Raw genomic sequence first — 15567 nt, forward strand, 5'->3', positions numbered from 1 at the left:
GTACCACCAAGCTTGATTCAGGAAGGGACAATACTTTGGATCTAATTGGGGAAATGCTATAGTTCACGTGTAGGATATGTTTTGTACTTTTTAAAAAATCTATAATTGTGTTTGTTGAGAAGTGTATTTCCTAATTGTATATCCCTGGGATCATTCCCATACTAAATTTCTAAAACTCTTCCGCAATATAAACGTCGGAGCCATTTATCACCATGCACATGAAGTGTTACGGATAAAAATAAAATGATAAACCAAGTGCAGGTCAAAGTGTCAACACATTCAACAACAAACTATTCAATAGTTTCCTTTTGATATTTTAAAACGTTAACTCCAAGGTCTATTGATGTTTAAATCACTCAACATTGTCTAACATTAAATAAAGAAATATTGCTGGGCTTTGTGCCTTAAGATATTAAAGGTGAAATTTTTAGACTGCATCGCTTATATATTCTTTGTGATTTTCCTATACCATGACGTTTATGATTAATAATTTTTTAAAAACATATTTCATAATCTAAATTGTGTAATAGATATATTGTGTTTGGTATGTAATGATTTCCTCAGATATGTTTGGTTACAAAAATTATCCATGAGATGCTGATTGAAAATGATCTCGTTCCATTCTCCAAAAATGTTTCCTTGTTTACAACAGAATGTATATTTAGATATTTGGACAGAAATTCCTATGATAAACAATTCAATCATGAATTGGTCGTTTCCTTAGTTATATTTAAAATCCAGCTGTTAATGTGATATCATTTCCTTATAACAAGACTGATAATCATCATTATCAGAAGAATTAACTGGGTTCAATATTTTAAAAAAATGTTAGTTTTATTGTTGATTATGTACTAGTAAGTTGGTAAACTCGTATATTTGACCCGTATGAGTAGCAGCATACTACAGGCATGTCGATCCACATAAAAAGTGAAAATAACGAACATTGATCAATCTCATAATTCCCATAAAGAATACAAAATTAAGAGTAGGACAAACACGGACCTCTGGACACACAAGAGGTGGGTGCAGGTGCCTATCAGGAGACAAATACTGGAAACTGTTCCATGCTGAATGCATATTGAAAGCTTTTCTACATTGTTCAGCAGCATGTCTGTGTTTTCACAAATTCACTGTTGAAACCTAGTGACAATTATGTTGATACCTTTGAAAGCTACAGACAAACAATTTGATAGTACAGGTGTTTCAACAGTCTTGTTTGAAGTCAGCACTTCGCAAATTCTATTGTAGTTATGATAATTTATTATTTGCAAATACAACCTGTCGTTCGGTCGAATGCTGTCTGACGTGTTTTATACCCATTGTTAGACCGTTCATTGCATACTAATTTTGACTACGGGTTACTCCGTTTACCTGACCAGAATATAGAGGTCACGGCAGGTGTGACCGATCAGCAAGGGATGTTTTACTCCTCGGCACCTGATCCCACTTCTGGAATATCCAGGGGTTTGTGTTTGCCCTACTCTTAAAGACCCAACTTTAAGTTAACGCCCCCAAATTTTACCTGTGTGATGATCTATGATAAGCCACTGGTCAATTAAACTTTTAACAATAGATCTTAGGTTGATTGACGTTTGCAGAGACCGTGGTCTGCTGCTACCTGAGAAAGATGTTTTGATAACAATCATGGCTAATGCTGACCGGCAGTCTTTAGATCTCAAGGAAAGCCCCAGTATACCTGAGCTTTGATAGCATTCACTCGCACCTAGAATATTTTAATGGCTAACGTCCCCTACACAATGCAATTTATCACCGTATTTTCTCTCTCCATCTGTATACATGTATTATAGATTAAACTAGTTCTAATTGTAACGGGGACCGTTACAGATGTTCCCCAAACCTCTCCCAATTAAAAAGTGATGTCCTTGTGAATCTATAGGAACAAATCATTTTATTTTAGCCTTTAATTACATGTAGTACGTTGAATATGGTCATTTCAGTACCAAGAAATGAAAGAAAGCGTTGCACGTGCATACACGCGCACGCGTGTATGATTCCGAATTTTTGTTGATGTCGTTCAACAGGCATTTGTATCATATACCCACAGTATGAATTTCATAACGTTTCCACCAAATATAAGGAAGTTATAGCGATTTTAAAATCGTCCAATCAGAAATCAGCACACGTGCATGCACGTGCTGAGCAGTAATTCTAACCACAGCAATTTGTAAGGAGTACCAAGATACATCTAAACCCCTAATATCAATAGAATTTGATGAAAAACAAAAACGTTATCGTCCTTTAAAAATTGAACATTTAAAAAACGTTACACGCGCATGCGCGTGTGCGTTGGCATTTTTTGTTACACCAACATATAGATACACATATTGTCTAGATATGCTGTGAATATCATCTCATTCGCTTCATAAATAAGATAGTTACAAACGTTTTAGCATTATCCAATCAAAATGACGCGCACGTGCATGCGCGTGCAAATTGGTAATTTTGACCATGTAAATCAGTTAAGGGTCTCAATATCTACCTATGATATGAATTTCAAGCCATTTCAATGAACAACAAAAAAGTTAGACTGACTCCAAAGTTAGTGAACAAATTTTGTAATGCGCGTGCACGCGCATGCGTGCGCGTGCTGACAAAATAACTATTATTTTTCATATGTACAAATGATATACTATCATCCTATTTAGGTTTTATATCGATTCCTTCAATATTCTGATTTTCCATTTTTTGTACCAAAATTGCAGTGCACGTGCGCGCGCGTGCATGCACGTGAAGACAAAATGACTATCACTATGCACATCTACAAACGCTATACTATCATCCTGGAAAGTTTCATATCGATCCCTTTTGTAGTTTCTGAGAACACTACCGGACAAAAAAGTACCGGAGAAAAAGAATAATAATAATAAGAAGAAGAAACAGAGTAAAAACAATATGTTCCCAAACTTTGTTTGGGGAACATAATAATAAGAAACAGAGTAAAAACAATATGTTCCCAAACTTTGTTTGGGGAACATAACAATCAGAAATCAAACAATAATAATGATAATAATAAAAAAAACATAAGTTATTGGAATATTTTCTATTAATGATTTATTATGACTTTATATTAAAAAAAAAAGAAGGAACAATTCTTTATTGGCGTAGCACTTCAACATGTAATGGTTATATTGCCCATGCGTAAAACTGTTACAGTAGTAAAACAAGATGCTTCTGTTTGGGATACCACATGGATTATAAATTACACAATCAAAAATCAAACAATAGTAAAATAGTATAAATAAGTTATTGAGATATTTCTATTCATAACTTATCACGGCTTTATATTTAGAGAGAGAGAGAGAGAGAGTTTATATTTAGAAAGAGAGAGAGAGAAATGTGTAAAACTGTAGCAATAATAAAGATAGATGAAATAATATGGCATGACAATAGTGTTGCATACGTATGACAATAATTACTAATTTAGTCAATGATTGAGAGTAAGGGAGAGAGAAGGGGGTGGGGGGGGGGTAGACTAGCTATATGTCAGCTTCTGTTTGGGATACCATCGTTACACAAACACTACGTCCACCGAAACCCTAAAGAGAGAGAGGAGGGGGTGTATACTTCGTGTCAGCTTGTTTGGGATGCCATCGTTACACAAACACTACGTTCACAGAAACCCTAAAGAGAGAGGGAGGAGGGGGTGTATACTTCGTGTCAGCTTCTGTTTGGGATACCACCATTACACAAACACTACAGCCACAGAAACTCTACAGACGGTCCATATTGAGGGGTATCTTGATCACTCTTCATTTGGTTGTACATGTACACAGATCTACTTGGATTTATTCATTCTCTCGAAATATGGATATTTTACCTACTACACTCACGACACCGCGAACTCGCAGGACACCAGGAAATGCCCGGAAACGCCAGGTAATATTATATTTAGGAAATTATTTATATACGATATATAATAATTTAATTAGAAGTTTTAAAAAAGCACAGGTTTAGAAATGGGCTAAACCTGTTATCTGCAATACATAAATATGACCAAGTTTGAAGTTTTACGGGAAATAGAAATGCTGTATGCATGTAGGTAGAAATTTTTATTTTTTTTTTGCACAAATCAAGACACTAAGCATAATTTGTGATAACCTGAAAAGTTTCCTGTGTCTATCATAAAAATATACACAACAACTTATCTCTTGGCCAGGTAAATAACATTGACCATGGATAAGCTCCGCCCACATTCACTGATCCGTGGAGAAACCGTACGGTGTTTTTTGGGGGTCTTTAACTGTGTATTATGAGATAGTTTCTTACTGTACGTTTTCTTCACGTTTTCATTAAGTACCATACCCAAATACATGTATTTAAATTCGATGACAACTTCTAGAAACGCACCGTACACCTCCTTAACGCGTAATTTACATGTACCACAATCTCTGAAGACAACAGTGTTGGCATTAGAAGCACTGGTACGTGTATACTAACAGTAAGATTCCATTTAGTATTGTTACCATTCACTGTATTCAGCAAACCGTCAAGAGGGCTAATTATCAAAGATGAAATGCAGAAAATAACTACGGGGAATCACCCAATGAAAAGATGACTACGCAACATATATTTTGTAAGTTTATTGACGATGATTGGCCATGGCTGCTTATAAATGTGGGAGCCAGGCATCAATTCTTGCCTTAGAGGGCATCCCTAAAAACAAGCAAAATATTTGAGCCCTGGGAACAGATGCTCAGATTGCTTGCTCACCTAGTCCATAATAGAAAATGAAAATGTCAATTGAAGTAAAGTTAACATAGAAGCACTACTGGTAAGCCAGAATGCCGCCAACATGAGGAAACGTTGTCCGCAGCCATGACGATTGGGAGTCATTGATGAAAACAGTCAGGTTTGACTTGACCTGTAATATAAATCAAGAGAAAACGAAACAGCAGTACCCGTAGGCAAGAAATACATGTAATCAAACAGAATGATAATCTTCAACCAGTCTACAAAATTAGTACACGACTATCAAATTGTCAGAGCCCCCCCCCCCCCCCCCCCCGAAAAAAGGGGGGATATGGGAGGGAGGGTGAATTTTTCTAGCTGAATGTGACGAAAGCACAATATGACGTCATAAAAGCTAACCGCCGACAGTTATGATCAGCACTAAAAAACCCGGTAACGACTTGTTATCGTCAATGTAGCAGAACGAGTGAAAACGAGTGGATACAAGATTAAATAATCTGAGAATAGATAGAATCATGAACGAGCAGCAAATCAATATACGTTTCCCTTTGATAAATGGATTTAACCCCAAGTGGTTAAATCTTATTATCAAAGATGAAATGCAGAAAATAACTACGGGGAATCACCCAATGAAAAGATGACTACGCAACATATATTTTGTAAGTTTATTGGCGATGATTGGCCATGGCTGCTTATAAATGTGGGAGCCAGGCATCAATTCTTGCCTTAGAGGGCATCCCTAAAAACAAGCAAAATATTTGAGCCCTGGGAACAGATGCTCAGATTGCTTGCTCACCTAGTCCATAATAGAAAATGAAAATGTCAATTGAAGTAAAGTTAACATAGAAGCACTACTGGTAAGCCAGAATGCCGTCACGAGACGATGCTGTGCATCGTCTGCGCCACCAGTAGAGCTATGCCCCATGTTGTGGGCTTTCTTTCTATCAGAGGCCGGTGTTCGCAGCAGAATGAGACACCCCCCCCACAAAAAAAACAACAAAAAAACAAACAACAAACAAATGATATGGCGCCCCTACATCCATATTAGTTTGTAAATATGTGTCTATATATAGGTATAGACTGACGGTTTAATCCCGCCTATAATAGTCAAAATGATTGAACAAACAAGATAATCTACATCCGTCATAGCGGATATATTAGATATCTGGTAGACTGGACTAGGTGAAAAGAAAATCATATATCAGTGTCAAGTATGACAGACTATGACCCAGTTAGTCATAGCGCAGCCATGACCCATCTTCCCCGGTTTTAGGAGATGCAAACACAGTTGAATCGGACAAAAATGTTTGCAAAGCTTGCTGTAATCTGTACAAAAACAAGTCATTCCCGAGATTGGAAAGGTGAACTTTGTCTGACGAGAACAGATCAGGACAATATGAACGTAGCTCAGGGTATCGAATGTATTTTCCACCCGACCTCTTTAAAAAGGCTGCCACAGCCCTATTTGTCCGATTCCTGACTCTCTCTAAAGCCACATGATTCCTCTCACCCCTCCATTCACCCCGAGGCAAAATCTGAGACCAAACTAATGTAGTGGATGGCAAATTTTTTGAAAGATGCTGCAGCGTTTTTATTATGTTAAACCTAAGTTCAATGGACTTTCCCTCTTGCATTGGGATATTATTGCCCCCACAATGTAAAAGTAAAATTTCGGGTGGGTCTTCCAGCCGAAGCAACAATTTAACTTTTTTATAAACTTGCCCTCACCTCATGCCCCCTTGTCCTTGCCAGAAAATGGATGCATTGAGTCTATCTAACTGCAGGTTGGTACTAAAGAGAGACTTTCTTGCATGACAAAAAGCATGTTTAATAATGGATGACATGACGATCCAGATTCTTCTATGCTCTAAAATGGGTAATAAACAAACTAACATTAAAAACAAAAAACAAACCAATTTTATCTGGATGAGCTAATTCCTAATATAATTACGCAAGCATTGAGATTTCCATTTACCTTCTGTAGCAATATACTGCTCACTAGCTCCGGAAGCCCATGCATTAGAGGCTGCACCTATACGGAACGAGTGCGTTTTGTACGCCCTACTGTCTAGCCCCAACTCATGGATTGACATATTGAAAACTGATACAACCTGGTATCTAGTCACAGGGCTGCCTGACAGGTGACAAAAAAATGAGCCCCTACGAGTAGGTCTTAACTCTAAGTATAGCCGAATGAAGGAGACAGGACAAATGGTCCTGTGAGTAGGTTTTAAGTGAATCACTACCCCCTTTCCCTCCTGGTCAGTTTTTGAATGTTGTAGAAGAATCCTGACGGTATTGTCGTGTGGCGAGTATAGAACATTTTGAACTTGAATGGCATGGCCTGCATCATGTTTACTGTTCTGGACTAACTCCCCCATTCGGAAAACCCCCAAAAATGCTGTCACAAATATGGTTGAGAATAGTGTAGATTCATAATATGACTTGCATATCTTTGGAAGTGCCTGAGCCATGCCAATTAAAATGTCAAAGGTGATTGGTTTCCTTCCATCATTGTGTAGGTTACTACGACTAAAGCCCAATAAGACTTTCTTGAGTAAAAATGACTGTGTAGTGTCAGGAAAACCGTGCAATTTGTTGTAGTAAGAAATGCCTGCAATGTATGATTTTACTGTGTTAGGTGAAAGCTTCGTGAGGGATAGGTATGACACAAAATCAACCAAAGTTGCAGGGGATGGGGGCCAGACTTGCTTTGGGAGATAACTGGAACAAAACATATGATATGCCTTAACTGCAGAGTCATACAGTTTTTTGGTATTGGCTGACAATGCACAATCTAGAAGCTCTTGGGATCGAAGCTGTAAATCATGTGTAGAAAGGATGGGGGGATTGGTGATGATTGCGCATCTCCCTCTGGGAAACTGGACCTGAAGCGCTTCCATTGCTGTCGGGAGAGAGAATCCGCTTCAATATTATGTATACCAGAATTAAATTGTATATTGAGTAGTAAACCTTGGAGAACTAATCTCCTGAGCAGAAACATCACTCTCTTGGACTTGGAGGTTTTAGAGTTAAGAATTGAAACCAAGGCTACGTTATCAGTATGAATAATGACTCGTTGACCTGACAAACTACTGCCCCAAACCTCAAATGCCATGGTTATAGGAACCAATTCCAAAAATGTTATGTCGGAGAAAATATCTGACCCCTTCCACTGGTCTGGCCAAGCTAAATAAACCCAATGAGTACCAAATACAGCTCCACATCCTAAACTGGCATTGCCTGCACTGTCTGTAAACAACTCTAGATCAAAATCATTCAACCAATTGGCTATTCTATACGAGGTAATGCCATTAAAATCTTCTAAAAATGCATGCCAAGTGTATATATCTTTCCTCATTTCCTCGGTGACTCTACGCCTGTGATACGGACGGGAAAGCCCACAACATGCATCATACAGCCGCCTAACGAAAGCCCTACCTGCTGGGATAGCACAAATGCAGAAATTGAGTAAACCAGTAAGTTCTTGGAGGTCGATCAGAGTAACCTTACGTTTTAGCAAGATCCGAGACAACTTGAACCTGAACTGCTCAATCTTATCTGATGGGATCCTAACTGTCATACTAAGAGTATCTATTTCTAAACCGAGATATACTAAACGGGTTGTCGGCTCTATTGTTTTTTCCTCAGCTAAGGGGACGCCAAGGTCTACACAAATTGCTCTAAACATAGACATGAGATCGACACAGTCTTGAGAACCTGCCCTCCCAGCGAGAAGAAAATCATCAAGGTAGTGTACCACATTAAAATTAGTTGCCTGTTGCTTAACTAACCACTCTAAAAATGTAGAAAATTTCTCAAATTTCGCACAACTAACAGAACAGCCAAATGGTAAGCATTTGTCTATGAAAATCATCCCCAGCATTTTGAATCCTAATAACTCGAAATCAGACTTATGGACTGGCAGCAACCTAAAGGCAGATTTAATATCCAGGCGAGCTATTAAGGCGCCGGGACCAAGGTTAGCTAGCATGTTAAGGGCTTCATCAAAAGAAGAATATTTAACTTAGCAAACATTTTTGTCAATAAAGTCGTTCACACTAGACCCATGTGGGTATGATAGATGATGTATAAGTCGGAATGAACCATCCTTCTTTGGTACCATACCCACAGGTGACAACCTAAGGTTTTGGAGTGGTGAATGAATGAAGGGACCAGCAACCCTCCCTAAGCTTATTTCTTTGTTAATAGTGTGCATAGCCTCCTCTTGCAAACTGTGCAATGATTTAAGGTTTTTACAATTTGATGCCACCCTTGGGCTTGGTAACAAAGTTCAAAACCCTCTCTAAACCCCTGTAATAATTTTAAAGCTGCTAATTCATCTGGATAGTTAGCCAAGTATCGAGATAAAACGGAAATACTAATATGGGAGGGGGCAATATCCCCGAGGTCTAAATTGCTGGGTTGTTTAGGGGGCCCTAAAGCGCTGGGGTTGTGGGGGTCTAGTATTGGTAGCTGGGGTGGATGGTACTCTGGACAAGCGAGGACGCCAGGATGGTGAAGCACTGGGTGGTCGGCAAATTGAGTCAAAACCTGAACCACGTCTGCATTTGACATAAGGATGATTCAAGGAACACAAGATACACTCGTGCTTGTATTGACATGCAGTTTTGCTACATTGACCTTTATAGTTAAACTCATAACATCTTAAGGGAGTGGCTTGTGACACCGACCCTTGGACAACGAGTTGGCTGTACATGTATAACAGCCACAACTCTTGATCAACAACAGCAAATGACATACCGTAGTTGCGTTCTTTTTTCAAACGGAATTGAATGTCGTAATCCCTCCAGCCAAGTGCCTTGGATCGACTGGCCCCTAGTCTGATAGTGTGCATGTATTTAAACAGGGAAGCACTACATTCTGGGTGTGCCAATACGTAAATTGAGGCATAGATAAAAAATGCATCGGTCCACACCTGAATATCTGAAATGACCCTGGGTTTGCATTTTGATGATAAAGTTAAGTTGCCTCCTTGTATAGAAAAATATTTAATATTGTCATTAGGATCAGAATCATAACTCCGATCAACCAAAAGCCCTAAATTAATGTACTCGCCATTGGCGATTTTGAGTTTGAGATTATTGGAGACATTATGCCCAAGTTCATTCTGATAACTCGGCACCTGTGAATAGCCGTGTTTCGAGTTACTCCGGAACACAGTGTTTATTCTGTGTTTAGTCACGCCGCGTCAAAAATGTTCCACAGGGTTACTTCCGGTTTATCGTTGTTTACCTTTGTTTACCAACAGTCGACACCGTTTATTAGGCCTAGGCTTAATTTTGTCGATCATCATGAAATTGAAATACACATTTAATAGTTTAAGGTGTATGCGGTGCATATTTGTTTATGAGCGTTTGATAAGCTATTATTGATCTACGAAATACAACGAAAGACTTCGTCAAGAACAGAAGACGATGTCGTGTAACTCACACAAGGCCCAGCTGTCTAGTAACCGGAGGGGTAAAGGAAAAGAACGTATTAGACTCACTGAAACCTGTCAAACAGGTAAAATGAAAATTATGACGACATTTTATATATATATGATTAAACAAAACACAATGTGCACTGCTTCATAAAGCAGGCATTAGGTCCAGTACAGTCTAGGGCCTATGTGAAATAGAAATTACGTTACCAAATCAGGGCCAAAATGGACATAAACATGTAACATATATAACCAGGTCCATTCCAAAGACTATTTCTACCTACGTAGCTATTAATAGCTACCTAGGTATTTAAAGCTACTTAAAGTAGCTACTTTTACCTACTTTTACATGTTTTTAAAGATATAAATAAATAATAATTAAGGCACATCTTTTAAACAGGTCAGTCGTTTTATGTATCATGTTGTGCATGTGCATGACAAAATTCGGAGTGTAAATTTAAATACTTTAAGAGGGTGGAAAATGTAGAGGAAATTGCATGAAAAATCGACTCAAAAACTTTTAATGTAAGAGTGCATGAATGTTAACTTTAAAATTAATAAAGATTTGTAAAACATTCTAGACTTCTTATCATGTATCTTTGATCCTAAGTTCCTAGAGAATGGAAGTGGGTGCAGTTATTGATGCAAATTTGAAAGTAATCATTTTTTGTCCAATATTTTTGTGGTATTCATTGTCAGTATAAGTGAATCAAGAAATTTGGTACACACCATGTTGCGCCGTTCCTGCGTTTGGCCACGAAATGCAAGTAAAGGAAAACGTAGGTAAAAATAGCTACCTGGAGTAGGTTTAAATACCTAGGTAGCTATAAGTAGCTACATAGGTAGAAATAGTCTTTGGACTGGACCTGATAATTATTGATATAAAATATAGATAATGACAATACACAGTGAAAAGTAATAGATTAGCTATAATATTATAGGTATTTGAAATGGCTTTATTATTTAAAGCTAGTTTAGATTGAATTAGATTGGGTTTCTGAGTGCAATGGTATAGCCATATGTGAGTGAGGATAAAATTATCTACTTGGGTGTAGTCAATATGCTGTCTAATTTGAAAATAATTATTATCAACTAATACTTGTGTTACAAATTAAGTCTTTGGAGTTTGACTTCTAATGATATACTCATGTAATTGGAAGAATTTTTAGCATGACTATATATATTTATTGTTGTAGTCATTTTATTGACTTTTCACAATCCAGTAGGTATTTGTGATTACAGATCATATTTATATCACTGAACAAAATATATATCTGATCATGATTAAGGTAATATTATTCCTTTCAGCAACATAATTTCAATTATGTGCTCATAGACTGGTCCAGCACAATCTCTAGTATAATTAGCTATATAAATATGCTAATCAAGCTATATAGCTTTTTAAAGCTAATTGAAATTGCTTGATATAACTATTTCAAATCTTCTATCAAATATATTTTTAAAGCATAAAAATTGAATTTCTAAGTGAAAATATTTCATCCTTGTACTTGAAACAACACACTGTAAACAAAAAAAAAAAAAAGCTTCTTAAACTATGTACCTTAGGAAGAATTTTGATTCAAAATTGTCAAATGTTTAGGATTATTAAGTTGTTACAGATTCCACATTGTAAAGTCATCATATACTTATCAAAGCTTCGACACACACAAGGTAGTGGACAGTTAGTTATCAGTACAAAAGAAATTCTCTTTTCATGAAAATTCTTAAAATGACATATGATCTATACCTAGAATAGTGTTGTGTTTAGTTCAAAGTACATGTATATTGTTATGTGTCATTGCACTTAAGAAATTTAATCGAAACTAGCTTAATGAAGCTGTTTGAAATAGCTTTATAAAACTATATAGCTAAATATAGAGATTGTGCTGGGCCTGATAGATATAGCAATACAGGGGAAATCCGTCATATGCATCAAAAGTTTGAAAAAGGTGAATTGACTTAAATATAAATTTATGAACAAAATTGAAAAAAAAAGAAGAAATTAGGAAGAATCTTTTGTGTTCATTTAAAACATGTTGGGTAGATTTTGAAGTTGTTTAACTCGGCTTTATACATGATGTCAGATCTCTGAATGCAAGCAAGCTCTCATATGACTACAATGTATAGGGGAAATCAGATATATGTACAATAAATATGGTATTAAGCTTTATTGATAAAAATCATGAAAACTCATACATTCACAGTTTTAATATGAATTACTTCATGTATTTCCAAATAAGTTAAAAAAATATACATGTATGTACAGTGAACATATTTTTAACAAATACATGAATTATAATTTCAGCATTATAATTTTTTTTTTAACATCTTTGCTTCTCAAATTGACAAAAGTCTATTATCAATATTGTGGCATCCCTCCTCTTTTTCAGGTATATGGGAACAGGATCATTTTCCATGCCTTTCACTTGAGGTCTTCAGTTTCATCATTAATCATCTGAATGTCGGTATGACAAGCTCTCATGATGTCATGCCATTACTGGATATTCCTTAACACTGGTTTATTTAAGCCACACTACCTATAATATTGCCAAAATATTAGACTGAAAATTTTCAAATACACAAGATTTGAAGCAGCAAAAGAAAAGAATTACATATGTATAACACATAAAAAAGAAGAAATTAATTCTCACCTGGCTGATATGAACTTTTTACTCCTTTTTTGCTCCCTTTCACTGCATACCAGCCAATAACTAGCAGTCATTATATGCAGATCAGCCATTGTTATCAACCTGTGTATATATATGTTGAATAAAATATGAATGAAAATTGTTGTTCTTTGTTTTTCTTTTTAATATATATATACTCAATAGTATATTTCCTTACACAGTACTGAATCAAAGGGGTAGGAGAGCAAATATATAATATATAACCTGGCTCATGTTCAGCTGGTTCCATTCTTGTATACAAGTGGTTTGAGTGGAAATGTACATTTCTGATGTACATGCAAATTACCTTGATTTCACAGGCAATATGCATCACTTGTGTTCGAATTTACTATTAAAGAGTACTCTTTAATAGTAATTTCGACCCCAAGCGATGCATATTGCCTGTGCTTGATTAGTATTAAAAGTTGGAGAAAAGATCAATGTTCTTTGATATAATTCAAAATTTTGCAGTGAATGAAGCATCAGTATGGAGCTTGAATAAATGATCATGCAAATTCTAGTATAGATCCGTAGGGATATATTATCTGGTGTTCTCATATTTTATTTAATTGGCAGATATATATACCCCCCCACCCCCCATCTCACTCCCTTGTGAAATTGCTTCGTAAATTTTATGAGCCTGAACCATAAGTTCATAATTGAAATTCTCTATTTAATGTCACATGAACACCGTTGTAAAATACATACACTGTTCAGATGTGGATGAGGGTACAAGTATACCTATTCTTAAGATTGACAAGATTTTGCAGTCTATATTATATTTTTAAGAGTCAGTACAAACCTCTTGGTTTTCCTGAAAGTTAATATAAGCAAACTGGCAAGAACAATGATGTTTCTTTGTTGGTTCAGCTTTCACGGAATGTAATAATCGCACTCAATTTCGGCTGCTCGTGGTTTTCTACACAAATGACGCCATCGTTTCCTCTGCATGAACGCTTTTCCCGGGTTTGGAAAAAGGTAAACTTTGACATCTTCCCAAGTAAATATATATCCCTTGCTATCCTTTATCTGATTTGCGACAGTTTGTGCCGCAAAATCTATATTTTGTCAAAAACAATTTTGTTACCAGTGTAAACAAAATTAACCGGAAGTACCCCTGTGGAACATTTTGCTCATATCACGTGACCGGCGTGGCTAAATACGAAAAATCCAGTGTGTTCCGGAGGAACTCGAAACACGGCTATTGTTGGGGGTAGCTACTGTGGTTGATAAATCAGTACCTGAGTGGTCGCTGTCTGTTGGTGCCTCTTGGACCATCAGGGGGTTAGGGGACTCCATCCTCTGAGAAAGCACAGCGACTACCGCCTGCGTCACCTCATTCAGTTGCTCCCTGGACAAGGCCCTAGTTGGCGCCGAATTGTAAAAAGTAGATGAAGCCTCTTGCTGTAAGGGGTACGGTTCGTGGAGGGTAGGAGAATCAGCAGGTACATGTACATTTTGCTGTGGACCGTCCGTGCTGGACGGGGTGACGCGCCTCTTTCCACGTGGTCTCGGCACGGCGCGGGTTGGGACATCTTGTTGTTTCCTTTTAGGCATTTTCTTTCACTCAATTGAAATATAAAATAGATTCAATAACATAGCGGTTTGCCAAAAATAAATAAGTAGATAAACTAGGTTTTCTAAGACTAATGAAATACGGCGTGTCACACGAATCGTAATGGCGACGTGTGCAGCATCCGAAAAATTAAAACCAATCCAAGCTAAATCTACATTTCAATTTGCCATCGGGGACTGAAAAGTGTAATACAAAGGCTAGAGTTTCATCAGATACCTGGATCAACAACTTTTTCAACAGAAAATTGAAATCACGACGAAAATTGCAAACATATTCGGCTCACGCAAAAACACGACTTACCTGCTGAATTTTTCTAGCCGAATGTGACGAAAGCACAATATGACGTCATAAAAGCTAACCGCCGACAGTTACGATCAGCACTAAAAAACCCGGTAACGACTTGTTATCGTCAATGTAGCAGAACGAGTGAAAACGAGTGGATACAAGATTAAATAATCTGAGAATAGATAAAATCATGAACTAGCAGCAAATCAATATACGTTTCCCTTTGATAAATGGATTTAACCCCAAGTGGTTAAATCTTAATAATCTGCTGTAAACCGTCAAGAGGGCTACATGTAAATCATCTGCTATACACTGTCAAAAGGACTAAATCATCTACTGTAAACCGTCAAAAGGACTAAATCATCTACTGTAAACCGTCAAAAGGACTAAATCATCTACTGTAAACCGTCAAAAGGACTAAATCATCTACTGTAAACCGTCAAAAGGGCTAAATCATCTACTGTAAACCGTCAAAAGGACTAAATCATCTACTGTAAACCGTCAAAAGGACTAAATCATCTACTGTAAACCGTCAAAAGGACTAAATCATCTACTGTAAACCGTCAAAAGGACTAAATCATCTGCTGTAAACCGTCAAAAGGGCTAAAATCATCTGCTGTAAACCGTCATGAGGACTAAATCGTCTGCTGTAAACCATAAAGAGGACTAAATCATCTGCTGTAAACCATCAAAAGGGCTAAATCATCTGCTGTAAACCGTCAAAAGGGCTAAATCATTTGCTGTAAACCGTCAAGAGGACTAAATCATCTGCTGATAACCTGTCGAGAAGACTACATCATTTGCTGTAAAACTTTAAATAAGTCTGTAGTAAGGACTGCACTGTAACTCGCCTGCTTTAGACCTTCAGAATAAGGACTAAATTG

The 15567-nt window shown here is 37.0% G+C and overlaps 2 protein-coding genes and 1 long non-coding RNA gene across 4 annotated transcripts; all 3 read right to left on the reverse strand.

Moving 5' to 3' along the window:
- Positions 1 to 4586: 4586 nt before the first annotated feature.
- LOC130053770 (uncharacterized) lies at positions 4587 to 10024 on the reverse strand. Its single transcript, XM_056161330.1, has 2 exons — positions 9967 to 10024; positions 4587 to 9891 (listed from the first exon to the last, which is right to left on the reverse strand). Exons 1-2 carry the CDS (start codon positions 10022 to 10024, stop codon positions 9140 to 9142), a joined length of 810 nt encoding a protein of 269 aa, XP_056017305.1. The 3' UTR covers positions 4587 to 9139.
- On the reverse strand, positions 6513 to 7737 carry LOC125682787 (uncharacterized). Its single transcript, XM_056162332.1, has one exon. It carries the CDS (start codon positions 7611 to 7613, stop codon positions 6642 to 6644), a length of 972 nt encoding a protein of 323 aa, XP_056018307.1. The 5' UTR covers positions 7614 to 7737; the 3' UTR covers positions 6513 to 6641.
- A 1677-nt stretch (positions 10025 to 11701) lies between the features above and the next one.
- Positions 11702 to 14054, reverse strand: LOC125657133 (uncharacterized). Of its 2 annotated transcripts, XR_008802319.1 has the most exons (3): positions 13625 to 14054; positions 12808 to 12906; positions 11702 to 12693 (listed from the first exon to the last, which is right to left on the reverse strand). It is a non-coding gene; the product is annotated as an uncharacterized LOC125657133 (long non-coding RNA). The 2 variants fall into 2 exon arrangements; XR_008802318.1 differs by lacking the exon at positions 13625 to 14054 and having other exon boundaries at positions 12808 to 13375.
- Between the last annotated feature and the right edge of the window lie 1513 nt (positions 14055 to 15567).

This window comes from Ostrea edulis, chromosome 4, assembly GCF_947568905.1.
Source record: "Ostrea edulis chromosome 4, xbOstEdul1.1, whole genome shotgun sequence".
Taxonomy (NCBI): domain Eukaryota; kingdom Metazoa; phylum Mollusca; class Bivalvia; order Ostreida; family Ostreidae; genus Ostrea; species Ostrea edulis.

What these genes read in the sequence shown, in the direction of transcription:
- LOC125682787 (XM_056162332.1), bottom strand. Translation starts at nt 7,613, where the DNA reads ATGGAAGCGCTTCAGGTCCAGTTTCCCAGAGGGAGATGCGCAATCATC.
- LOC130053770 (XM_056161330.1), bottom strand. Translation starts at nt 10,024, where the DNA reads ATGATCGACAAAATTAAGCCTAGGCCTAATAAACGGTGTCGACTGTTG. An exon ending in TCGACTGTTGGTAAACAAAG is followed by an intron (nt 9,892 to 9,966) that starts GTAAACAACGAT and finishes GAATAAACACTG; the next exon opens with TGTTCCGGAGTAACTCGAAA.